At 41.0% G+C, this 27,502-nt stretch overlaps 1 protein-coding gene across 1 annotated transcript in view; it reads left to right on the forward strand.

The window, feature by feature from the left end:
• The window catches only part of TTBK1 (tau tubulin kinase 1), a 101,231-nt gene that overhangs the window by 41,809 nt on the left and 31,920 nt on the right, over positions 1-27,502 (forward strand). The window contains exons 7-12 of the mRNA XM_050709464.1: positions 12,925-12,990; positions 15,380-15,472; positions 16,208-16,333; positions 21,352-21,506; positions 22,517-22,736; positions 26,372-26,547. Coding sequence (XP_050565421.1) covers positions 12,925-12,990; positions 15,380-15,472; positions 16,208-16,333; positions 21,352-21,506; positions 22,517-22,736; positions 26,372-26,547 — 836 coding nt within the window. The remainder of the gene's footprint in view (positions 1-12,924; positions 12,991-15,379; positions 15,473-16,207; positions 16,334-21,351; positions 21,507-22,516; positions 22,737-26,371; positions 26,548-27,502) is intronic.

Genomic DNA, 27,502 nt, shown 5'->3' on the forward strand with positions numbered 1-27,502 from the left:
TTCTGAAACACTCTGAATTACTTGTTAGTAATACAGATGCTAGACTTGGCTTTTAGGATGTTGTGATGTGTTTTTGTTTTGTTTTGTTTTGTTTCATTTGTTTTTTGTTTGTTTTTTAAATCTTTGACATTCTTATTTTTGTCCAGTTTTCTATATTGAAAACACCCTTGATTTTAAAAAAGGGAAAGGCCAGCAATTCGATGGAACAAAATCCACTATAAAGTTTATTGACACTGATTTTTTAATTATTTTATGTCAATTCACTGATGTCAAACAGCATGGAATTTTTTTTTGATATAAAGAGGCAAGGAGCCCCTTAGCAGGCAGATAGCATAGGCTGTTGTTGAAAATGTTTCATTTTGATTTTTTGAGAGATTAGTTGAAACCATGACCCTCTGACATACCTCACGTGGGATGCTAATGTTACCACAAATGCCTCTCTTTGGAGGAAAGCTATTGCACAGATTTGCTTTCATGGAAATAGTCTCACACCCCGATCAGTTGTCCCTTGCCAGTTCTTGCAAAATATACTGTACAATAGTCTGCAGGAACTCGCATGGCAGGATAGAGACAAAAGATGGTTGGAACTAAAAAGTGTGTAAGGGAGCATCAGCAACATTTTCCTCCTGTGTCAGCAATTAGAAAAAATTAGTTGTTTTCAGGAGTCTCATTACTCAATATTTCTCTGAGAGTTGTAGAAATCATTGTTTGATGTGTACTCCTTTGGACAGGTAGAGCAGATGTGTATCAGCCATGTAGCCGTTTGCTGTCCATTGTGTGCTGAGAGCTTCTTACAGCTGGACTGGAGTCTGTTACTTTGGCTGCCATCAGCATTTACAGCATCTGTATCAGAGTCAGCAGCCTGGTTAGCAGGAGGGACTCTGGCTATTATGGTAATCAGGGCAGACTGCCAGTGCAAAAAGCTAATTTTTTCCAGAGGTTTTCGGTTTCAAATGCTTGTAAGTGCGGACAGAAAAATGAGGGAAAAGAGAGGCAGCTTGACAAATTTCCCAGAGAAGATTCTGATTTCTTTACCATTTCTCCAAGCCCCCAATACCCACTCTCTCCTGTTTGAAAGGTGACAAATACTGGTTAAGAGCTGTGATCTGCATTCAGCAAGGCATGTCTGACCTGAGATTTCCCATTTCTCAAGGGAGTGCTGACAGTGATAGCGCACAAAGTATTCCTGGTCCATTACCCTTAGTATGCAGCACCAAAAAATATTACTTACATATTTACTGAAAAATAACTTGGTCACAGTCAGCAGGATTTCTGGGACTGTGAAACTCCTGAGGTCCCTTTCCTAGGGAATGAATCTTAATTTTGTTCAAAGCTGTGAGGTTTCAGTGAGAGAGATCACAAGATGCCTGCTTGTTTGTGGTACTCTGCCGTCAGGTGAAAATGTGGGAATTCATGTAGCCGAGGAATTACTGAACCTGGGACTTTCAAATTTGGGTGATGAACTAATACTGGAGAAAAGAAACAGTGCTCCTGTTCAATGTTGTCCTTTTTTTGTGACTCTGCACTTTCATTTCTTTATTTTCTGGTTCCGTTCAATGTTCACCAGAAAACTTCTTGATTGCTTCACCCAGACGTATTGCCTCTCCAGGCAGAGATCAGGCTTAGCCAAGCTCCCTACATGAACCAGTGCTTGCAACAGTAAGGCTCCCTTCAGTTGTCTAAACGAGGCTTCATCTACTATCTCTTCTTGATCAGACAGTCGGTAGCAGACGATTACCATTATGTTACTTGTGTTAGTTATTGCTTATCAGTTATCTATCAGTAGTGACCATCTGATCACCTGCTCCAAGGAGAGCTTCATACAGACCGATCAGTAGTCGGTCTCTGTATACTCTAGGTCACCCCTGATGGTGTTTCTGGTGCTCCCATGAGTGAGCAGCAGTGGATAAATAGTCAGAGCGACACACAAACCTTGGCAGTCTGTCCTTATCATCCCAATCCTGGCCCCCAACAAGCCACAAAGTTCCTGAGACATCAAGTCAGATGGGGCACCCATTTCCTGCAGGAAGGAGTCTTCAGTGATCACCACTCATCTTTGCTTCTTGGTACGAACATTTGTGTCAGGCTCAGATGGCTGTGAGGTCTCCCCTGACAGGCCTCATCACTCCTCACCTGCTCCCAGGTTACTGTGTCCATTCTGCAATCGCAGACCTACGTGTGGTGCAGGAGACTCCTGCTGCCAGCTCCCATCCTTTTGGGAGCCTCCATCTGTTTTTCCTTTGAACGTAGCTGCATGCTGTCACTTTTTCCTTGCATTGGAAGGGTTTAGGATCCTCACTTTCATAGGCTCTGTGAAGACTCTGTTGGTCTCTTGTTCACCCTTCCGGATGCTGTGCAGTCTGCTCCCCTCCTTCCCCACCTCACCAAAACTCCTGCACCTGGCAGCTCTGGGCCTGCACCAGAGCACTTGTTTTACACATGAGGCCACTGCAGAGGCACCAGGTGCTCTCTGCAGCCCGGTGCGGATGGACCGAGTTGTCCTTGTCTATATGCATGAGTGACTCAAAGAACACTGTGATCTTACTTTTCCCCTAGAAAAACTGCACAGGCTTTTCCTAATTACATCCCAACTAGCCATATCTCTATTGATTTTTTCATTTAGGAGAATTTCAAGTGTTTATTCTGGTGTGGGGGGTGTGAAACTACATGGTACTTCTTACAAATTAGCACTGCACGTGCCAAAATGAGAGAGAATGCAGGGGGGACTGTATCTGCCCAACTACATGTACCCTATGTGTAGATATCCAGAAGCAACTTCTTTAGGGCTGGAGGCAGGATAGCAGATGAGATGTATAGAGCCAGTGAAGCAATTGTTATGGTCCATATGGAACAGAGTGAAGAATGCTACAAAACTTCAGTGCCTTTTTACAAAACCAGATGAGACAACAGAGTTAATAATGCATATGATACCACCCATCCAGTTTTAAAGAGGGTATTGCAGATCTAAACAGTATTCAGAAGAGAGCAGTGACAAGCTCACTTGGAGAGGGATCATAAAGATTGTAATTAGAACCTGGAAGAAGAAGAATCAAATAAACATTATAACAGTCCGTAAAATACTATAAAGCCTTGAGATGGGAGTAAGAGAGCCTCTGTTCTCTCTGGTTACAAAGGAGCAAGATATTCAGTGAAACAGGTGATAAACCTAAATAAATCCCAATAAAGGGATTCATTTGTTCATGAGGCATCACTTGCTGCCACACATAGTACGCACTGGATGAGTATGTGTGCAGGGCAGAAATTGTGGTCTAAATAGCAGTGATGACACGGTGTGTGCTGTGATAAAGAAAAGGACCAACTGTGGAAAAAATGCCACAGGTTGTTATAAAATCCAATGAGGAGGTTATAAAGTGGCAGATGAAATTCAGAGTAGGTAAGTGTGAAAGGTGATGCTCGTGGTGTGTTTAAGAGAGAAAGAGTTCTAATTGCCATATTTGTTAGTGGCCTCTGAGCTGACAGGTAGAGCTGATAAGTGAAACCTTGGTGTTATAGAATATCTATGTCTTCGTGAAGCTATGATACTTTAAAGAAAGGCTTTAAATAGCAAAAGTCATCAGGAAAGGAATATAGGACAAAACGGAGATCACTGTGGTGACACTTGATGAGATGGGGATGGTTTTTCAGAGTTCTCATATCATACCTGAGAAAACTTCAGACCCTGGGACTGATCTGAGGTAGTCTGAGTATCTGCTGGCCTTGTTCTTGAAAAGAGCATATCTTTGTATTGGTCAGAGGACGATGGTAGTAGCAGTTGCAGGTATTAGGCCATCTCTGCCATCTGTGGCCAAAAGAGCTTGCTCTAGAGTGATTTACTTTTTAGCCCCTCTACTCTGAGTCATTTGCAGGGGCTTCACTTCGTGGCTGACTGTGGGAAAGCTCAGCAGCAGGCAAATGGGTAAATAGAAAACCTGTTTAGAAACATTTAAAAAATGGAGATAGGTGAAAGAACAGATGTTGCCTTCCATACTGATGGTGTTCCTCCAGAACCTTTGCACCCCATTTTTACCTGTATGCAAAAGAAAATTGGGAAATGTGGAGACTGGGGGGCGGTAGCTTGGGGGCAGTGTCATCTAGGGCCAATTTAGAACTTTGTCCAGGCTGCTGAGATGTAGGAAGTACTTTTTTCTTCCTTTAATACTTAAAGCAATGCTTCATCCAAGGCCACTATTCTTTCTTTTTCAAACTTATGCAGACCCCTCCGGTACCCTCTTCCCCACAGGATCTTCCCAGGATTTGTGCTATTACATAACTTTGGTGGCAAGGAAGTGTAGTTTTTTTTTCCCATCCAGGTGGGATGGTACAGTTTGAAGCTGGCAGCTGTTTAACCTCTTTGTTTCTCAGTTTTTCAGTCATGGAAGGCTTGGAGATCTGTTTAAGAAGAGATAGGTTCTGGAGGGTAACTATTACTTCAGCTCCAGTTAATAAGTGCTTTCAGATGCAGAGGATACTCTTCTGAGAAACAAATCTAGTTTTTCCTTTGTGATTATTTTTTTTGCCTCCCTCCCATGAAAATGTACATTTTGAGGTGAATCCCAAGACCGTCCATGACAAATTTGACATTACAGGATACATAGACCTTTTCTATGAATCTAACCATTCTTTCTTCTAAATACAGCCTTCTGCCATGGCTGAGACAGAGACAAGAACAGTCTTATTCCCTGTAATGTCCCAGTTGCACAACTGACCTTTGCAATGCAGCAGTGAACTGTAAGCACTCATTGCTGAGGCATATTTTAGACAACAGAGCTAAAAAGCTAGAGAATGGGTTGAAAGGTTGTCTTTTAAAATTTTTGGAAGTATCTTCTGCAGCAAGTGTACAAGAAAAATTGTCATCTCACCTTCATTTTTATAGCAGAGTGTGTTCAATACAGAGAACTAGGGCTGAGTAGAAAATTTGAACTTGGAGGGGAACAGAGGCATGAACACTGTTATACAGATAATATAATGAGCAGCCTGTGCTCGTATGCTGGAGGTGTGCGTGGTCTTGAAGGTCTTCAGTGTTAATGTGGGTCAGTTTTTTGACAATAACTCCTTCATCGTTACTGGTCTTTGTTCAAGTCTGCTAGGCTTGTCACTAACATGCCATACAGACAGCATTATGCTTTTCCTCTCTCTGTGACACCCTGCCTTCAGAAACATATTCCCCGTGGTTCCACGGATATTAATTGAAAGTGATGGAGGTTTTAGCAACTTGGTCTTATTTATTAGAGAACAGAGGAGAGGAGAGGCTATGCTATGTTTTTCCAGGAGTCTCTCTCCGTTTGCAGGGTCTGACACTGAGCTGTTATGCTCAGCAAGCATTTTTTTTTTTTAGCTTAGTCAGCTGCAGCCCATTGATTAGATCTCGATCTCCTCGTGGCTCAGACTGCACTGCAGTAGTTTGCAGTGCCTTGCTGAAAATACCATGCATGTGCGAGGGCGGCTCTGTGATTCGGTGGGTAGAGAGGAGAGGTTGTAGGCAGGGCAATGCGTAGCCTGTGTAGACGAGCATGATGAAGGCTGCAGAAATGTCAGCTAATTGATATATTTATTTTCCAAGTGTCTGTGCACAGTGTTAAAAATAGACTTCACTGCAGTGAACAAGGTATTAGAAGAGGAAAGTATGGTACATTTTGCTAAAGAGTAGTTTTCCTCCCTGCTGGAAAGTGAGCTATAAAATAACACAAAGGATGTTAACTCCTACATCCTAAGACCCCAAATATTCAAACATAGAAGTCCAGTAGCTTTCATACGTACTTTTTACTTGAAATGTATGTAAGAGTATAATGTTACTGATAAGATTAACAGCTTTGCAGTAGAATAAACAGATTTGTGGAGCTGTAGTACTCAGACTACTATATTAGCTTAGGAAGGGACATAATTTTTGTCATTATATTGTGAAAAAGGTAATCGCAGAAAAGGCTGACAGCACAGCATAATCACATTAATTCACTTAGAGATGGAAAGAAAGAAAAAAGCGGACCTATGTCTTTAAAAATATTGCACAATTAATGTATTATGAAAGTGCCATTTCTGTGGGAGTGGGTTAGTTACAGAACGTTATAGAACATTAGAACTATAGTACAATATAGAAAATTATGTAGAGGTTCTCATTGTTACTCTTGTTGTTGGAGTACCAAATTTGGACTTAGGAAGGGAGTTCATGTTCTGTTTTAAAACATTACAACTTTGGAAAGCCTGTGCAGTTTAAATGTATCAAAAGCAGATTAGTTGATGGAATTCAAAATCTGTTGGTGAGTAGGGCTTTTGTATCTTGTCCATTAGAACTTGCTGGTTTTTTGCTTTCTGTGCCTGGAAGCCCTGGTGCAGTGACGGTGACCTCAGATCACCTATTTCAGATTGTTGGCTTTATTTTTTGTAGTGGCTCTCTCATTAGAACTCTTGTACTACAGGGACGAGGGGAAAGGAAGCAGTCAAGGCTCAAATCCTATATATGCCTGAAGGGCACTGAGGTCCTATTTTCCATTTCTGAGTGCCTGTACTGCCATGCTGTAGGGGGTTTCAAAACACCTGAATGTGTCATTCCTTCCTTTCTGATTGGTGCTGTTCCACTTGAAGCTCTGATTATTCTTCCCATTGGACTACAGAAAGAGGAAAAGAAAGCTATTGCTCTACTCAGTGGTGAGGGAACAGGGGCTTCACTCCCCAGGCAAGTGAATGTTGAGTTGGATTGCAGGTCAAGTCTCCCCTACATCAGGTAAGTGCGTTTGCTGCCAGGTTACAGAGTGCCTGTCACACGCTTCCTCTCTTGATAATAAATATTAAATTATTCCATGCAAAATGGATCCTTTCCGACATGGATGTTCTCAGACTTGCATCTCAAAGCATCCTGTAGCTTACAGGTGTGGGTGCACTCTGGAAGGAGGGAGATGTGATTTTCATGTCTGTCTGGGGATGGGGGGCGTTGGACTTTGCTCTCCTGCATCCAAGTGATTACCACGGCTCTCTTTCGTCTTCTGCCTCCTTTGAAAAGGACCATCTTCTCCACCTGACTTCAGGAAAGCATTAAGAGCTGGAAATCCTAAATGAGATGTATCTAATTCTTTACAGCTCTCCAAAACATTTCCAATTCACTCTTATCCCTGCTCTGTGTAATAAATAGTGTGTGGAGGCCTTATCTTTCTTACTTAGCACTTCCCGTGCTTTCCATGGGGATATTCAGTGCTACTTAATCCTTTGCTTGACTGTGCACGTAAGAAACAAATGCAACAAATGAACGTTCTGAGGCCAACATTTCTTATTCAAGAATCAAATGACAAATGAATAATAAGATTACAGCTGAAATAAGCTTTTGATATAAATAAATAAATAAAATTGATCATTCTTAGCCCGATTTCTAATGTGAGGAATGCATTGTCATCCTCATCTCCAGCGCAAGCTCTAGTGCAGAAATCATGTACTTAGCCTGTTATTCAGAAAGACAAAACGATCACTTCTCTGTTTTCAGCGTTAAAATCCATTGGAAATTTTGAGTTCTCATAAAATGAAGAAGAAAAGATAGCCTTTTAACTCATATCTTTCACATCTTTTGCTTTGGAAAGAATACTCTAGGACTACTAAGTGACTTTCTCAAAACTAAATTTGGTGCAAAATCTGCAGAATTCATAGAACTTGCACATTTTTAGATAAGAGGAATGGTGACATTCAAATAAGAAGCTCTGTTGAGTTGATTGCTTTTGATGAGTTGATTTCTATTGGCAAATGTATGTCTCAGCCAAGGTTTTTCTTCAGTTTCCTGAATTGTGTTTTAAGGTCCATTATAATATTAGCTCTTGCCTCTGATCAGGGTGGTCGTTGCATTTCCATGCTGTGTAATTCACACCTTAAGATAACGTGTCTGTTCACATGGCTTAAAAGCAACACTGATATTTGGTCTGCTCTCTTGCAAACCACGGTTCTGCATCCCACCACAGGTGGCAGAGGTCTAGCATTCTGTACAGGGCACTGCAGCAAGCATCAGGGAAGGGGAAATTGCCTGAATTTGGCAGCTTTAAAACCTGTGAAGTTGGCCACCCAGTGACTGTGAGAAGATGACTGGTGAGAAAGCAAGGTGGTGGTTGCAGAAATAAACAGAAGTCTGGGGTGGGAACCCATAAATAATCAAACGGTGAAAGGGACGTTTCTCTTAGCTTTTAGAAACTAAAACACTGATGTTAGAACTTGCCCTGGGTGAAAAGTGCAGGAGATGGAAAAGAGCAAATCCCCTTGCTGGTTACTAATATCAGTGTGTTTGACTGGGGAGCAGAGGAGATAATTTTAGGGAGGCAAATCACAGTAGAACCTGTATGCATCTCTGCTCTCAAATTTGTTTTTTATACTTTCTATTAGGAGTGAGTGATATGTGATCGGGGGAAGTTAGTCTCTAGAGGGACCCCTCTCACCATTTACAGAGCACTCACAAACCACACAAGCTCACTCAAAGTTTTATGTCTAAATTAAACCACATACAGCATGGGGCAGCGGCACTGGGAAGGATGCTGCGGGGTGACAACAGCTCAACAAGACACCCAGGTTTCTGAAGGGATGCAATATTGAATTGTTTTTTAATTTATTTCTGTTAAATTTTTCTCCTCATTTTGTTGTTTTTTTATCATGTTTTCCTTTGGGTTTCTCTCTGTTTTACAGTTCTTTTGGGCTCTTCTTTTGAGGCTGTGTTTGATGCGTTGGCTTCCCATCCGCTGCTCGTAACCATCTCTGCTATGAGTTGTGAGTGAGCCATCATCATGCTTCTGGGTTTTCATTTTGTTTTGCACTTTTGTTATATATGGAAGTCCAAATTACACCTGATTTTCTTTTCCCTCATGATATGTTTGTTTTTCAGCAGGATCCTGACAGCTACCTAAATGTGCTGCAGAGGCCTAGAGTATTTGGGATTCTGCCTGAGGGGCTGGCAGACATTTGGGCAGTGCCAGAGACTGTGGTTTTGTCCCTTTTTGTGGTTTCAGAGGCAAGGGGAGGGGAGTTCTCTCATCTGACGTTTTTGACTCTGGATTTCTCTATTTATTCATTTCTAACTCCCTACTGGGACAAAATGTGCTGCTGCTGTTAATGATTCTACAGAGTACTGCTGTTTAATGACTCAAAATGCATGTAAAAGATGCAGAATTTGTCTCTACAGAAGAAGTGTAGATGTATCTCCTTGTAAGTCTAACTGCTGGAAGCAGGAAATTCCTAGTAGTCACAAAGATATGTGCTTTTTGATTAATTAAAGCTTCCTTTCGCTTTTCCTTCTTACTCCAACTTTTCCAACAAGTTATTTCAGTCCAAGATGCATCTCAAAGTGCTTGCTGTGATCTGTGACATTTCCTCCCTCCCCTTAGCACCTTCTCTTCGGTCTGTGCTAACTTTCCTTTCATTTTCTTACTGCTGGAAATTCCTTTCCTGTTTCCATGACAGCTGGGTTAATGATCCCAGATGACAACAGGCCTGCCAGGGGCAAAGGTGGTGGATCTCATGAGATGTTTGCACAGGCTTCTAGAAGGCTGGGGAGGAACCAGTGGTCGTGTTCTGTGAGAGTACCACAGGCGTAAGAAATGGCAGAAGAAAAGTACTGGCACTCAAATATAAGCTTTTAGAAATGGAGATGAAGAACAGGACCTTAAAAGTAGCAATCTAGAGACCAGTGAGGCAAGAGGAAAAGTTCTGATGTCTAGGTAGGAAGATGGCGTAAGGCGCAGGAATTTGGCATCAGGATGAAATGGGAATGCTCTTGAAGTAAGAGGAGCAAATACAGGAAAGACAGACTTCATCTGAATCATAAGGAAGACACCGTTGGCCCTTAAAATACAAATGATCATCCATGTTTGAACTGGAGAATGAGAAGAAGCTGATGGGTGCAAGAGAGCACGCAATTGCAGACGATGCATCCACTCTGTACATAATTTTGTTACCAAATTTTGTCTTTGTCTGTGATGTAGTGTACATTGCCAATATATTGAAAGGAATATAATTTTTGCTCTAAGGTACTACTCTAACACATTCTCCCAAGCTAAAACTCATTTTAAACCTTGCTTCTGACACAATGCAATATATTTCATATCTGTCATCTCCCTGACAGCTCTGTGTAATAAATTACTTTTGCTTGTGTGCTAGACACAATCTGAATTCAGGAAGAGACAAGCTTTATCCTGAGTAACATTTTTTGTAGTAACACTGATGTGGAAAAAATAAAAAAAAAATTAAAAAAAATAAAAAAATCATTTATGGTTTAAAACTGTACTTCAGCTTGCTAGCTTTTTTCCTTACAGTTTTGGGGATTCAAATCAGTTGGACTATGCATGAGTCCGTAATCTGAAGTTCTTAACTGTTAGAATTTCAGTTCTGTGTCAGGTGGGGACAGGCCTGGACAGCTGTGATGCTTTATCCAGACTATCCTCCACTGCTGGGTGATGCAGTGGTGGGATGAAATTTTTTCATGGGAAGAAATGAAGTATGTAAAGAAATCATCTGACAAATTAATGTTGATGAATTCAGAAGAGAAGTCGATAACAGTTGAGCATACAGCATGAGCTATAGTAAGTGCTGAGGCAGGAACTGTTTGGATGAAAAACAAGGTCTCTCCTGCTCTCTACAGTAATTAAAACATCTGATTACATTGATTAGTGACAGTCAAAAGACTGTCACAATGACTAAATGACAATGACTAATTGCCTTGTGACTGGCAGGGCAGCCAAATACGGCCAAAAGGAGGGAAAACCTGTAGGAGGAAAAAAACCGTTAACACAGCGTCTGCCTATGTTGTTAAAAGTTCTAAATATCCCGTCAAAATAATTGCATGGTCTTGCTCAGTTGCAGTGGTCTCCCTTCACTGAGGCAGTATATCAGAGACGATTGGAGAGACAGCCCATTGGATTCAGCTGTGGGGAATGGCTTGATGAACTGGTTCATATTGGCTCTTGTACAGATGCACAGTTAAATGGTGGGTGGGCGTTTGTTTTGTTAATGAAAGAGGAGGGGAATACATCCACAAACTGCCCAGGAGTTGGTTTCAGAATAGATCTAATTAAAGACCGTAGAGATACTGTGCCACAAATAGTAAGTATTGATCTAAGAAGTATTTTCAGAGACATTGCCAACCAAACCAAAACCAAAACGTAGTCCTTGATTCTGTATATACAAATTTATATTTGATATATTTGATATCTGAGGACACTGAAATAGGGAAAAAGCATAAAAGATAAACTCCCCTGGACTGCAAAGACTGAACAATATTTCTTCTGAAAGCCCTACAGATTATACACTAGAATTGTTCATAATATGCTGCTGTTTTATCTCTCATGACAAGTTTCCACACTCATGATGGCAAAGAGGAATGTCCTCTTGCTTTTTAACATGTAGAGGACATTCACGGTGATGGGTGATTCCAGCAGATGTGTTCCAGTGGCCAGTATTCTGCTTTTCAGAAACTTACATCAGCAAATTCGGTGGAACACTGAAAAATATTTTGCAGTAATTTGTCAGTAGGCATCTGAAATGTATGCTCTGCGAGGAAAGAGGTGTGTGGTCATGGAAATAATATCTTGACTATTACCTGCTGCTAAATAAGTAGCTAATAGCTCAAGCTGTGGGACTGCAATGTTATATGCTGCATTAAGTACGTGGCATATGCATATGTGTTCTCCATGTGGAGTGTGACTTTTTGTTTGGAGTCGCTGTAACTTAGGAGCTACACTATATACCAGTCAGATGTGTGTTAGCAGCATAGTTGGTGAACTTGTTTAAAATGCATTCCAAGTTTTAGTCTTTGTAAAAATACTGAAACTCAGAGCAACTTCCCTGTACCCAGAAGGAAGTGACTGAATTGTACGCACTTAAACTGACAGAAGCATGCCCTGGAATAAAAGTACCAAATTTTAAGCTTAGCTCTGAAAACGTAGGCACAGCTGAAACAACAAACATAAATCAACTGACTTAAGTGGGACAATTCACCCAAACAGAGTATTTATTAATATGCTCAGATTTCTGCAAAAGTAGCATATTGATTATCAGTGTTTAGTACTTTGCCCATGCTTGACCTTAAGGTGCCTGGTTTTGCCATGTAAATTTTGAAAGCACTATAGTTAGCCCTGGTGTTTCTACCTAAGCTGAAAGGATTTGTTGGATGTCATTATTTAAATGCACATTTTTCAGAACAGAGGAAGTAAGCGTACACGGCTTAACGTCCTTGTGGAGGCAGCAGTGGAAAGATTTGGGGGTGTTGCTGAGCCCCCAGAACAGAGGAAGCCTCCAGCTGTAAGCAATCGTCAAAGGAGGACTGCCTTCTTCTTGAAGGTGCCCTTATCAAGCCTTCACTTTCCGGGAACATGAAGATCAAGAGAATCAGAGCAGGAGAAACTAAAGATACACAGTTTAGAATATACAGGGGAGAAAAAAAAATAGAAAGAAAAAATAATAAAACAGGAACCCCAAAAGTCAGAGGATCTTAATTTTTATAAGTCTTCTAGAGGATGTTGACAAGCAATGTCAGCAAATACGTATTTTGTCAGCCCTGTGTTAGAGCAAGGGATCCCTGTTTTTGTCACAAGCAGGCTGCCCTCAGGCTTTGCTGATGTTTTTCCTGACTCCATTTTGCACTAGCGCTTCTTTACTAGCTTTTTCCTTGACCTGGTATTTAAAAAGTAAAATATGATCCTGGAAAATGTTCTTATTTCTGTCTAGACTATTACTGTTCTAACCTATCTCTGTAATCACTTTGCTTTCTGTGTAAAATAAGTTTTTTATGCAAATACAGAATTGGAAAATGCTGTCTATTTAGGTGGCTGCTAGAGCAGATGAAGGCATGAAGAGTTTTTTATGCCTTGGGTCCATAACAAATAAAAGTGTAGATGAGAAGTTCTCAGCAGTTAGCACATGGGGTTAAATAATCTGCTCTGTCTCTGAGATTTGTCTGTTGTCTCCCTTCAGCCTCGCAACGTTGCTGGTTTTCGAGGAACAGTCCGTTATGCTTCAGTGAACGCACACAAAAACCGAGTGAGTATTTCTGGGTTATAAAGAGTTAACAACAGGGTTATTTCTCCCTGGATAACTGTTCTCAGGTGGAGAGGTTTGAGAGGTGCAAGTTCTGGTTTACAACCTACAGAAATTAATAAATCATACTAATTTCATTAGAAGGTCAAGGCTGTTGACTGTAAAATCATAATTATGATTCAGTTACTGGATCCTCTCTAGGTGGTAAATTTGATAATTGTAATTATTGCATTGTCAGACATGTTTAAGGGGAAAAAAATCCCACTAAAACAGCAATCCGTGTTAAGTGCAAGGTTGCTTGATAATTTCGAGCATAACTTGGATGTGAGTTGCAAAGTGCTGGGTCACCAAATCCATTCACCACCTGGAATTTGTGTTCTTAACAGCATGGTCTCAGGTTAAAAGCTACCTAGTTAAAGTCAAGTTTATTTTTCCCTGAAAAGAGACATTATTTCCACAGTGTCTGTCCTGTTTCATTCTGAACACTTCTAGCAGTCTCATCCACCATTTTTCTCAAAATACTTGCGTCCTGTGTCAGTAATTCTTCCCACGTAGGCAGTGAAACATAAGTCCTCTGGTTCTGCTACTAAGTGCTTGCCAGATGAGAATTATCATCCCTCCTGCCTTATCTCCAGGTTTCTAGCATCCTAAGTGCTGTTGCTTTTTGAGACAGGGTATTTGTAATAGTAAATTGGTATTGTGTATGTTCAGCGTTGGTATCGTATTTCTAATCATTGCACTGTTCTATACATAGTAAAAGCGTTCTTGGAGTTCTTGCTTACAGTCTCATCTGATAGACTGGGACAGTAGCTCAGCTATTTGTAAACCTGTAATCAATTGAGCAGGGTGCTGTTACCTGAAGAGAGAGTGTTTTGTTCATCTCTTCCCTTGCCACAAGCACCACAGTCCCATCCTTTTTCCTGGTCCTGGCACTTATTGGACCCTTCCGCAAGGCAAATAACTCAATCATCTGAAAGAATACTTGCTATACACAAACATATGTCTGTGTGTATGTTTTATACATAGACATGTACATTAAATAAATAAATAAATAATAAGCTCTGCCACTTTAGTTTTCTGCTTGCAGAGGGTCCTGCAAATGCCTGAGCTGGTGCAAGCTAAGGTATATAATCTCTGTGGTATATAATCTTTGTTGATTCTAATTTTCCTAGTATGTCATGAAAAGTGTTTGTATGGAGGGCAATGTTAAATAAAATTCTCCCTAAAGTGGGATTTAAGAAATAAACAACAACAACAAAAATGTTCTCAAAATAGTTTACTTCAGGCTCCTGGGGGACATGGTACTTCAGATTCCTTGGATGTGCTAGGGAATTCCTTTCCTACTTACAAAGTACATCTGTAATTAGTGGGACCCAGTGCTCTCTATTTAAAGAGCCTCGTTGTAGCTACCTGTAAATTTCCTATGTTTGAAAATAATATATTTAATGGGAGGAATCTGCTAGAAGCTGAACTTTCAGGAAAGCTATAGCAAAACCAGTTCAGTTCTTGCTGAGAAGAGGTCTGAGATTTGGTAAGCCTCAGACTAGTATATACTCTGCTGTCCCTTAGCAATTGTCTGAATTCAGCTTTATTTAGGATGAGTCTGTAGCATGACTTGTGACATATCAGGAAATTTCAAGTCTTTTTAGGGAAAAAAGTTGCTGGCTGCAAGATGTCATTTATTGCAGAAGGTGGAAAGTGTGATAAAGGGACAGAAGTTGAATGCCATCATGAATTCTTTCTGTTTCCTGAGGGATACTGAGAAACCTAAAGTGTGATTTTTGGAAGAGCTGGATAGTGCCAGCTGTAGCTGGCATCAGCTGAAGGTATATTTAGGCACAAAAAATGCTGCATAACACATGCTATTCTGAGAAATCTTGTTCTAAGATATTGTATGCTGAGCACCAAAAATGAAGTCATGTGTTTTTGACAATTTCAGCCTTAATCCCCATGTTTTAATTTCGTATTTGCTAGACCAGGAAGAGAATGGTATGTGGAGAAGTTACAAATCTGTAAATTGTTGTGGTGCATGACGATGAGAGTTTTAGAAGAGCCCTTGAGTAAATGCTGTCTTGTGAAAAGAGTTGGAATGACACTTTGCTTAAAAACAGTAACAAAAAATACAAAAATACAAAAAAAATACAAAAAAAAATACAAAAATACAAAAAAGGAAAACAAATGAAGCTATTCAAGTGACTGTATTGACATTGCCCGGTTTAATAAGTGCTTGATTTTGCATCTTAAATTTTTAATCTGGCTTATTTGGTCATGTAATGGGAAGTATGACTTCTCTTCCTGCTTTTTAAAATGAGGTAGCTCATCTGGAGAGCACACCTGGACCACTGAGCAGCATGGAACTTTGCTCCTCAGTCTTCGTCTCTCTTTTCTCCAGGAGATGGGTAGACATGATGATCTGTGGTCCCTCTTTTACATGTTGGTGGAGTTTGCAGTTGGTCAGCTTCCATGGCGAAAGATCAAAGATAAGGTAGGAAACCTAGTGTCTGTGCTTAAGACAGGATGCTATATTTTGTTATTATGACTCTTATTATTCCTCTTTTTGCAGCTCAGTGCTGCTTTTTGCTGAAGTAAAGCTGGAGCCTGTTTTTCATCAGATCTTGCTGAAAGGTGCTAACCTGTTTTTGTGTGCTGTGACGCACAGAGTGGAGCTTGTCTTATTTGTAGTAGATAGATGTTTTCTCATGCACATAGTTAATCATATTGGATCAAGCAACTTTGACTTTGTTCTTGCAAAGCAAACACAAAAGTGGAAAAACTGCATCAGAACTGTCCTTTTGACAAATAAGCAGAGCCTTGAGAAAGGAGGGAGGATAACGCTTTGCCATGAAAAACAAGCCAAATGGGAACTGCAACAAGAAATTTGAACAGAATCAAGCTAACTGTTCGTGTTACATTGGAAGTACTTTGTGCTTGAGAATTAAATCGTGGAAAGAAATATGTTACCTGTGTCAAAGGCTCTGCTGAAGGGACAGCTTCTGAAGAGTGTTTCTGACTCACGATTCTCCTTTGGCCTTTGTCTGCAGTGGTCTACCTCACTGTGCTAGGGACACCAAAACAGCAGAAGTGTCTACACACAGTGCTGTGTCTAAGCAGCAGCTGTGTTCCCGGACTGTATGGTATTCCAGGAATGATAAGACCGAGGAAGTATGAATGTGAAGCAATAAAAGAGATTCTTGACTCTGAGGTATTTTCTGTTTTTCAGGAACAAGTTGGCATGATAAAAGAAAAGTATGAACACCGAATGCTGCTAAAACACATGCCTTCAGAGTTCCACCTGTTTCTGGATCATATTGCAAGCCTGGACTACTTCACTAAGCCAGACTATCAGGTAGGAGGAGCCTTTCTTTGTTATCAGCCTGATGCATGGCACTCTGGATTGGCATTTGTTTTTTTCTAATTTTTCCATGCACATGTTCATATCAGGATGATGAATACCTTTTCTAGGACCAGGAGTAAAAGGTTGGACTGTACAGTTCTTCATTGTCTCACCGTCTTGCCAACCCTGCCCAAAATAAGCACTTACTCTGAAACAAAAAGCTCTTCCCAAGCAACAGAGTATTTCTGCTTTTCATTAAACCATAAATGTTGTGAGATACTCCAAATGTGGCAGAATTTTAGCACAGCTTGCCAAAGTCTGCAGAGAGCCTGTGCCAACTGCTCAGCAGTGCACACCAATCCTTTTGGTTTCTTGCAGGTTTATGTGGGCCTTAGCTATTAAAACCTTTCTTTAATATTCATCTTAACATTTTTTTCTTCCATGCATGTATGTGATCAATTATGGTAGTTCAGCTAACACAATGTAACTGAAGCAACTTGATTGTTTCCCTTTATCACAGTGCTTTTCACTCCACATTAAAGCCAAAGCAATGAAAACAACATTTTATGAGCAGATCTGTGCAGTCTTTTGAGTGACTGCGCCTGTTGACAGTGCATCAAATGAGTGGGAAGATGTGGCTTTGTGTGTTAGCCACGTACATGTTCAGCATAGCAACTACAACTCATTTAAAAAAAAAGTTTTTCAGGAAAAAAACACTTTCTGGATAGTACAGTGGAAATGCAGCATTTACAACTAAAATGGAGGGCTGGAGAGGGATGAATTGGAGGTGAATTGAAGGAAGAGACTGGAATCTATTTAGTCTGGAGAAGGAAGGACAAGAGGGGATCTAATTGCTGCTTTCTGCTGTCTCAAGGAGGATTGAAGGGAGGATAGAGGCAGACTTCTCGGAGGCATACAGCAAAATGCAGGAAGCACAAACTGCATCAAGAGAAATTGTGACTAGAGTTAGGGGCAAAGTTCAGAATGAGGTTTGTTATGTGTGGAACAGGTACCTAGAGAAGCTGTGGTATCTCCATCCTTGAAGATTTCCAGAACTTCACTGGACAAGGCCCTGAGGAACTGAATCTGACTTTGTAATTAGCCCTGATTTGACCAGAAAGCTCCTTTTGAACCTACATCCTCCTATCATTCTATTTCAATATAAAATAATTGTGTCCTAACTGTACTGAAAAGCCATCTTTGAGATAGAAATGGAAGGAGGTGTTTCCAGACCATTTTAGTGCAGTACAAATCCTGAACAGCTTTTTCACAGTTGGGGATTTGTCTGAAGCTGTGAATTGTCTCCTTGCCCTCAGTTTCTTGCAGGTGCAGCTCTGGGAAGAAGCATACAAAAGGGAACTCCACAAAAATCTGGCACCAGCAGCTCAGCGCTGAACTCTGATTCTTCTAGCTTGACTGGAGATATATTCCAGCCAGCAAATTCTCTAGAGGTGTCTCTTATATTCACTTATCTGGATTTATTACTGAGAAAGATTAAAAAATATATCAGATGGCATCTGAATTTGACACCAGTACCAGACCCTCAAAGAAGTTAAGGAAGCAAGGGAAATATGTCTATTCAGATATGAAGTCATGGTTGGTTTAAAATTTGGAATGATAAGATTAGAAATAAGGAAACAAAATAATATATATATATGAATGCAATTTAAAGTTGCAGTTTACCATTTCTTTTCTTAGCTCTTTGTTATATTTCAGTTTAAGATATACATACTAGTCACCAGGTGAGGATTAGGATTCTAAATGCTGACTTATTGCTGGACAGGTTTAGTGTTCGATGTTGCTGTTCAGTTCTGGTCAGTCTCCAAGTTCTTCCCTTTGAGAGAAATTATTATGAAAGGGCAGCTGCACTGCTTTGGAAAAGATGTTTTTCTGGCCTAGTAGCATGTCTCCAACAGTGTTGGCTGTGAGAAGATTATAAAAGAATGAACATTCAGTGATGTTTCCCAAGAAAACTCTCGAAGCTTGAGGATCAAAGTTCCCTGAGGCTCAAGAGTCTCCTCATCCAAAAATGTCTCCGTATTTCACAGTCCTCAAAGAATTTGTCTACCATGAACTTGTCCTGTCTCATCCTGAACTAATGCAAACCTTTAACGTTTACCATGTCGTGTGACAGAAAGGGTCCACAGCTTAAGCGCTTGCTGCCTGAAGAACCACTTCCTTCTGTTTGTTCTAAACGTACCACCTGCCATCCTTATTTAAGGCATTTTACATCGTGGATATAACTCCCAACACTGGATCCCTACCTCCTCTCCCCCTTCCCAGCTACACACAATCTTGCAGATCTACACACTGTTGCTTCACAGTTACTCTACCTTTGATCTTCCTCTGAACCTTTCCAGTTGTACATTTTTGAGGTGGGGAATTGCCAGCATTGCGTGTTCAAGATGTGTGTAGCCCACAAGTGATAAACTGCAGTTGTGATGTTCTGTTCCATTCCTAAGCCTTCTAATACTCCATCTGTTTGATCCAGTGTCAATGCAGTTTTGATGGCTCCCATCTCTGTGTACCGAGTAAAGCTTGTCCTTCTTTTGCAGTAACATGAGGTTTTGGTAGAATCCTTCCTCTCACCTCCATCATTTTGAAGTGGGGAATGATACATAAACGCTGCATATGAGCCTCTGATTACCAAATCACTCTTACTGCTCCCTCCTCCCTCACTGTCTGAAAGTTGATGTATTTTCTGTCTGCCTTCTCCTGATGGATGTCTCTGGCTTTGCAGGATGCTGGATATCATAGGATGCTTTTGGCTTTATAAAGAGGCCAAACAAGGATGTAAGAAGAGACATATTGGGTCAGCCTCTCCTTTCTTGCTCTTTTGTTAATGGGGACAGACAGGTGGGGACTGGCTGCTGCTGCTGTGCTCCATCCTCTGAGTGGTCAGTTCCTTGAAATCTGCAATCTTTATCTTCAGCTTTGCCACTATCAGCATCTGGAATTGTCCATGTAGGCAAATATGCCCATGTGAAGGGTGGGAAGAGTAGGATGGTGAAATACACCTAGAGTCCTCACCATCATTATGCAGCACACACAAAGGAAAAAGCAACTGCATCTGCTATCTATGGTTTTATCAGTGTCACAGGAAAGATGTTTTAGTGGTGGAAGGCAAGGAAGATCCTTTATATTAGTGACTCCTTGCCTATTTTTTTCCCCTGCCATTCTTTATCCATATTGCTGTTTTTAAAAAAAAAGGGAGAGGGGAAAAGATACTTCACCACTCACAGCTGTATTTCTTTCTCCCTCTCTCCATCCACCCCACTAACTCAGCTTGTGTTTTTTTCTCTTTGTGTGAATTCTGTCCTCCTCCTTGTAGTTTTGCAATTCTCCTTCCCACACACTTGCCTCTATGTGATTTTTGTGTGCGCACTCTTGATACCCACCATGGTTGTCTCACTTTTGCCTTGATTAAGTAACCACACTATTTCCTTTTCCCCCACCAGCTCTGAGTGATATTCTGTTCACCTCTAAATCCTCTTTTTACAGACCCTCCAGTACTACAATTCCTACCACTTCCTCTTTTAGCACCTACCCAGGGAACCTTTCTCATCCTGAAAGGAAACCATGTCATCTCTGAGCTTTTCCTGGGGGAGCTCAGCCCTGCTACAGCTGGGTCTAGCTGAAGATGGAAGCTCAGGAAGGAGTGCTCTTCATCTGAAGAGTCCAAAGAATAGCAGTGGGCCCTTGCCCACTGTCCATGTTTTTTCAGAGTAAGACCAGCTACAGGCATCATGATAGTGAGTTGCTTTCATGGGCAGCTCACTATCACAGACATGACTGCATGTGGTGTAGACCCATTGGGTGTACTGGAGATAAGTCCGGTCTGGTAGCTTCAGCATTTGAGCCTAATTTTTAGGTTCTAATTAGGTATACATAATTCTTCTAACTTGAAAGTGAGGAACTGCCAAATGAAATTAGCAGATGTCAGGTTTAAATGAGAAGAAAAAAAAAAGTTCACAAAATAAGTGAATTCTTTGCCATAAGACATGTATAGCTCAAAAGCTTATGTATTCAATAAGTAACTAGGCAAATCCATGAGAAAACATCCATCTACGTTTACGAAGTCCAGAAATGTATTTACTAAGAGCAAGACTGTGACCCTTCATTTCCTTATAATTGGTTTCGAGCAAGAAATTCTCTGCCAACAGCAGCAGCACTAGTCCTGTTTCCAGTAAAGGTAAAAGGAGGCATCATGATATGAGGCTAACAGAAACTCAATCCTATCATATTCAACATTAAAATCCCTTTCTGAGCAAAGGAGTTGCTACAACTGGCATGTCATGTCCAGTCTGTCTCTACTCTCTGGGGGAGTGTTACCTGTCCCTTGGTCTGGCTGACAAGTCAGCTCTGGGGATTCTCTTACTTAGACATAGTGCCACTGCAGGAGGAAAGCTGCAGAGATCGTTTGATTCTAGGCCACAAATAGGAGGAAAAGGTTGGCTCAACTGAAAGCTGCAAATAGGAATTTAATTGCAGTTTGCTGAAGGTAGTAGGAAATGGCAGGCTCTCCTGGCCTTCCTGCAGAATGTTTTCTGATCATGCTGATAAACACAGCTGGAATTTAAATGCAAAGAACTAGGGGTTTTATTCATGGTAACTTTTATTCATGTCCCAGTGTTAATTCTATGCCATAAGTAACATGTCTTTGTCACCGTATTCTCTCTTCACATTGACTTTAAGGCTGAGTCTGCTCAATTCTGAATTATTTAGATAAACAATATTATTGGAATAACAAGACCTCACACATGGCTGTGTTGGCCTAGAGCATCCAGATTGTTTTCCTTTGACAGGAGAACATCACATTTCCTTGGGTAATGCACTGCTGTGTGGAACACTGTTGCTAGTAGCTTCATTCTTTTCGTAAAGAGTATCTGTTCTTTTTACAGATATCCTTACCTTTTACAGGCAAGATGGAGATTATAAGATGCACTTCATACTCATGCTCCTACTTCAGTTTTTTTGTGAAAGCTTCTCTCAGCCACTTAGAATAAATCGTTTTTGTAAATTTATTCCAGCTAATCATGTCCGTGTTTGAGAACAGCATGAAAGAAAGAGGCATCACTGAAAATGAAGCCTTTGACTGGGAGAAGGCTGGTACAGATGTCTTGTTGTCCACTAGCACCTCTACTCCACCACAGCAAAACACCAGGCAAACTGCAGCCATGTTTGGGTGAGTATTGCAGTTATACCAGTAAGACTATGGACCTGCTCTATAACAAGCTCACTGACAAGTTCATTATTGAAAGATTCAAAGGCCATTATGATCCTGGAAAGTAGGAGCTGCCTGGTAACCGCTACCTGACTTGACTTGTTGTGTATTAACATGTATCCAAGGTAATGGAACCTGGCTTCAGACCCTTTCTGTCCTGAAAACATATTTTCTGCTTGGGATGAGTGTGGGTTGGAGTCACATTCAGGAAAGTCTGGAGACCTTTGGCAGGGATTATTTGAACCCATATGTTTTGCATATTATATGGAGTGCACACAGGTGGCACTTCTGTGAGAGTGCCTGCTGCAAGGCAGTTCATAGAATCATAGAATATCCCGAGTTGGAAGGGACCCATAAGGATCATCAAGTCCAACTCCAGTTGTTGGCTTGCTGTGGGGAGGTTTCTTATACAGAGCTGAACACATCATGGGTTCATGTGCATGCGCTGTTCATGCCCAGAATGTAATTTCCCAACCTTTACAGAGTGATTTGTGTGCTAGTGCAGAGGTACACAGAGATTGATGCTCAGAGGTGTAAATATGTCCAAACAAAAGTTGATAAGGTTTAACTCAGTGGTCTGTCCTAGTGCTTTTGAGGGAACTGATAACAATAATCCACAGTAAAATTGAAGAACATAAAAGCTACAAAGCTTATTAAGCATCATTGTCTCATGCAAAGATGGGAAGTTTGTTTTAAGCTGCATATTGTGTAATTGGCACTCCTGGAAACTTCTGAAGAAGTTTCTGTCCCAAAATGCTTTCACTGACCCATCCCACTATCTTCGTGACTGTATGTTAGGTGAGTTCCTCCTATTCTGTTTCATGTTGCAGTATCTGAGGTAATGCTAGATTGCCTGGTTTTTTTCAACCTCAAAATGCACTAAAAGCTGCTAAGAATTTCTGTGGGGCAGTATGATGGGATGCACTCTCTAAGTACTAATATTATTACCTTTTTTCTTGTCTTTTCCACAGGGTGGTTAACGTCACTCCAGTACCTGGGGATTTGCTTCGTGAGAACACTGAGGATGTCCTACAGGGTGAACATCTGAGTGATCAAGAGAATGCTCCTCCCATCCTGTCAGGCCGGCCAGCAGAAGGTCTTGGCCAGACACCAAACACTGCTTTCAATGAGGCTGAAGTTTGGGAAGAGACAGATGTGAATCGCAACAAACTCAGGATCAGCATCAGCAAAGTAAAGAACATTTATTTGTCTCCTGTGGCTGCTGGTCTTAGGGCAATGAATTCATAGACTGCTATAAGCAACCTGGATCCACTGCTATGGCGTCCATAGTACAGACTAAAGATCACCATGGAATTTCTCTGTGGAAATGGGGATCACAATTCTTTCACACAGTGGAAGCCATTGGGATTAATTTGGGGTTTTATGCAAAAGACATTTTTGAGCCCGATAATGCTAGGGCAAATCTTTCATATAGCCATTATATCATTATGTAGGATCTTGGTACTTCAAGCAGTGGTGTTCTAGTCCCTGAGTAGCTGATATGGTATCAGAAATGTCCCAGTTTTGGAAATTATAAACTAAAATTTTACTGCATTCTTACCTCTTGGGCAAATAAATTCAATCTAAGGTGTCTTCATAAACCGTATTTTTCCAAATCTTCATTCATCACTAGCCAAATTTTTGTCTTCCAATTTTTTAACTTTCCTTTCTATGGGTGGTACAATCTAAAAACGGCGTATAATGATGGATTTACCCCTGTGAAGAGAGAATAATCTATTACTTAATACACTTGTATTTTTGCATTCCAAGGTCATATTAATCTTTTTAGTCTACATGCCATGTAGACTTAGTTGGTTTTCCTTATAATCCTTAAGCTGTTTCTCAGTCCTTTCTTGCAAATGTGACCTAATTTCTTGGAGGCTTACCAGCTGATGATTCCATCGTAAGCATTATGTTTGAGAATCTACCCATTTGTTTATTAGATCAACTTACATATTGTAAGTAAACTAGTATTTGTTGTGTTGATCTCAATTATTTTAAAATCAAAATGTCACATGGCATGATACCAGATGCAAACAAAATCTGTCAGCAGAGAAACCTTCGTCAAGCAGACATATTTATCAGGGATTTATTAGGGGAATTATTTATCAGGGAATTATTGGATTCACTTCACAAACCTGTCTTTAATGGACATTAGTGGAAAAGCATTAATTGTATGGTAAATCTACCAGCTGTTCAGGTCTGACTAGAATTCACTTTAATCTCTACACAGGCATGAAGTTAGTCCTTCTTTCAGCCCTATAGCTATCTCCGCTATCCTTAGTCTCATTAGGAAAGATTATATTAGGACAAGAAAGCATCTCACCTAACTTACTTAAAATTCTCCAATGCATACAATTTGGATCAACGTGTTATTTGTGTGAAACATTAACAGAAGCATTCCTCAATACTGAGAATTATAAACCAAGTTCAAATCACTTCTTCATCTCTCTCTGGTAAACTAAATGTGTGCATTCACAGAAGTTCTCATTTGAAGGCACATGAAATAAGAAAAGCCTGATGGAGTGGGGCAATTCTATTTCCACAGCATACAAAAACAAAACAAAACAAAAGAATTTTACAGAAAAATCCTGGTAACTCCTATGTGTTTTTCTGTTCCTTAGAACCACCAGGTGCCCTGATGCTCTGCAGTCAGACCAAGATGTATGCAAGGGAGTCCTAAATGTCCTTTCCACATGCTAGTTGTACGTCATGTCTGGGTACTCAGCACTGTCATTCACAAGCTCTGCCATAACAGCAGCTAGAGACAAGGGAGGTTTCTGCAACATCCACTGCATGACCAGGTGACTCTCCTGCCAAGGGATATGCTATTTCTTGTCAGTTTACTGGCAAAGGAGTTAGAGGAGTCAGCATGGCAATGAGCACTTCAGTTCTGACAAGCTCTGTGGCTACACAGCAGTCTGTGAAATAGAGCCCAGGACATCGTGCTTTCCCAGGCAAAAGAAATCTGGCCTTTCTGTCTGTGAGGGTTATCTTTAGTCTGATCGTTGCCTGTACTTTCTCTCTGCTAGGGCTGTTCTCTTTACTTTGATTGTTCTCTGATAAAGCATCGGTTTTCATTTAAGTCACAATCACCACAAGGAGAAAAAAAAGAAGCTGCAGACTTAATCCATATGGACACAGCTTCACCTCTGCTTGCAATTTCAGGCATCCCTTGTGTCTTTCAAAATGATACAGGCAGCTGGTGTGTAAAACACCCTTCTTCTATTCCCAGCTTTGCCATCCTTCATTTTCTAGTCTTGTGGAACTAGAATTAACTCCGTCTGTCTCTGTCCTGCTCTTTGTGTTTAGGTGATGAGTAGATCTTGCCATGTTTTTTCTCCCTAATAACTTGCTAGGAGGTATCGGGGAGCATCTTTTTTCTTTGTTCACACAGTTCTGATCTCCTTCTGTCCCAGTTCTCCCATTTCTGTGCTAAGGCCATTTTCCTTGCTCACTGTCACTGTTTGTTCTGAGTTTTTTCAGAAGCCTCTTCCTTCTCTCCTGCACCCTCTCCCAATTTTCCACTTTTGGATCTTACGAAGTTGCCTGTTTCCCTACGGTTACAATGTCAGCATTTTGTTCCTCTCTGAAACACATTTATCACCACCCTTCTTGCATGTTTTGGCCTGCATGAATTACAGATTAAATCGCTGTCATCTATTCTGCGGTTCCTGTAATGCCTGAAAGAACTCCACTCCCCCTAGCTGCAAAGGCTCCTTAGTTTTTCATTCCAAACCCAGCCTGAGTGGTTTAGATCTGCTAAATTACGAACACTGATTGACTGGCTGTGTACACAGTACTCACACAAAGGCAGCTTTCTTGATCAGCAACATTTTACTGAGAGGCCTGCTTATATTCAGAGTCTCTGGCATTAACAGAGGGCAAGTGAATTTAGGGCACACTTCAGAATGAGATTAAAAACTCTCCATGCATCCTTCCACAGAGGCAGCACGTAGTAGCTGATGCTGCATGGCTGGCAGCACAACACATTTGAATGCAAACCCTAGACTACTGTTGTAGACCTTGGGCCATTCTGCCTCTGTGCTTTTGCCTAAATAGGTCTTCTCTTCCGGGAGTAAGCAGCACAGTGAAAGGCAGAAGGCAGCTGTGTTAGTCACCTACTTCTACTCCTCTATCTGCTGCTAAAATAAAAATTGAAAAAAATAAATCACTAATGCCATGTGAAATGTACTCATAGATTTGTGAACACTCAATGCTCACAAGTCTCTGCAAGTATGTTCAGGTCCCTGCATCTCCAAACTGCTGACCCTGGGTCTGTGGAAAACTCTTAGAGACATTGTGGTTGAGTATGTATCCTGGAAGATTTTGTACAGAGGACCAAAATTAAACAAACAAACAAACACACCACCTTTGGAATTAGGAGTTGGCTTAGTTGTATCATCTTCATCCAAGTTAGAAGTATGTACATTGCAATATAATGCATGGACCCTGCACAGATAAATATAGACAAGCAATGCATTTTTCATACCAATTTGCTTTAGCTCTTAGACGGCTTGGAGAAGCAGTTAGGGTTTGTGTTTGCAGTAGTTTAACCCATGAAAACTCCTTTGAATTAGTTATTCCAAGGTAATTGAAAGGCAAAGGCCATCTTGTAAAGGCAGTTAAATATTTGAACTGATTAAAATCCATACGTTGTTTTAATATTAGATAATTGCAGGGCATATTGTCCCTTGCATTGCTTGTGTAGGTTGTGAAAACGCAGCCGAAACCGTGTCCTGGAAGAAAGGACAGAGCAACAGTGAAGGATGGGAAATCAAAGTCTGTGGTCAGTTTTTGAGGTTCTCTGTGTTTACCCCCTACAGACTCAGTGCATGGTGGAAGAGGAGCAGAGAAATGGTGTCTGCCCCAGCTCTCCTGTCCGAGTGCCTCCGGAGTCCCCTACTGCGCAAGCGCGCTCCCTAAGATACCGCCGTGTGAACAGCCCTGAGTCAGAACGCCTCTCCACTGCTGATGGCAAAGCAGATATACATGAAAGAAGGTTTGCTCACCTTTTGTAACATCCTACTGCTTGTAGCAGTTTCTTGAGGCTTGATTTTTGAGGCCAACCTGATCATTAGATAATTGGGCACTGAAAGGTCATTTCTGGGTGGAGGAGTCAACTCACATCAGCTTTATGATCTTTGTGATGATTCACTGATGTCTGTTAATAAAGCCAGTTAGTGAGAAGAATTCTTATCCTGTCCCTGGATGGGAATAACTCCATAGATGGCGGGAGGGGCGTTTGTCAGAGGGAAGGCAAAGTATTAGATCAGAGAGAGCATAGCTTTTTTGACAAAGCTTTTGGCTGACCTGAGGTGGGGGGAAATAATGGATGTTGTTAGGATATGTACAGGGATGCATGTATTCTGAGAGCTAGCTGGCAGACCCTCATCTGGTGGGTTTCATTATTTCATTAGTTTTCACTAATAATAATAATATCCATTTTTTAGCCTATACTATTGCACTTGTTTGCATTTGCAAAGTATGCATTGCATCCAGGAGGCAAAGCCTGATTTTGAGGACTATCGGAGTACCTAATATCAGATCCACAGCACAGAAATGAAGAACAAGCCAAGAATAATAAAAATAATTAAAAGCAGCTGCTTAAAGTATTGTGTGCTGAGGAATGCATGTTACAAGACATAGGCCCATGATGTTGGTAATCCCCTTCATACTCCCTGTTACTCTCTTGTCCTCTTCGTGTCGAAAGTCAGGGCATGGACTGGCATTGCAGCACTTACTGGTGAAATGACCCCTGTAAAACAGATAGGAAAGAGACAAGCCTTCTTCTCTGACTTCTTCTTTGTCAGAGAAAATCTGACAGACTTCAGCCAGGAAGATCAGTCTCAAGGAGACACAGTTTGGAAATGAAGGAGGATCAAAAAGAACTAGAGAGAGGGGATGAGCCCTTAGCACTACCCCCCGTTTGTTAGGTACTGGTTCATTCTGGATGT

This window comes from Cygnus atratus, chromosome 3, assembly GCF_013377495.2.
Source record: "Cygnus atratus isolate AKBS03 ecotype Queensland, Australia chromosome 3, CAtr_DNAZoo_HiC_assembly, whole genome shotgun sequence".
In the NCBI taxonomy this organism is placed as follows: Eukaryota; Metazoa; Chordata; class Aves; order Anseriformes; family Anatidae; genus Cygnus; species Cygnus atratus.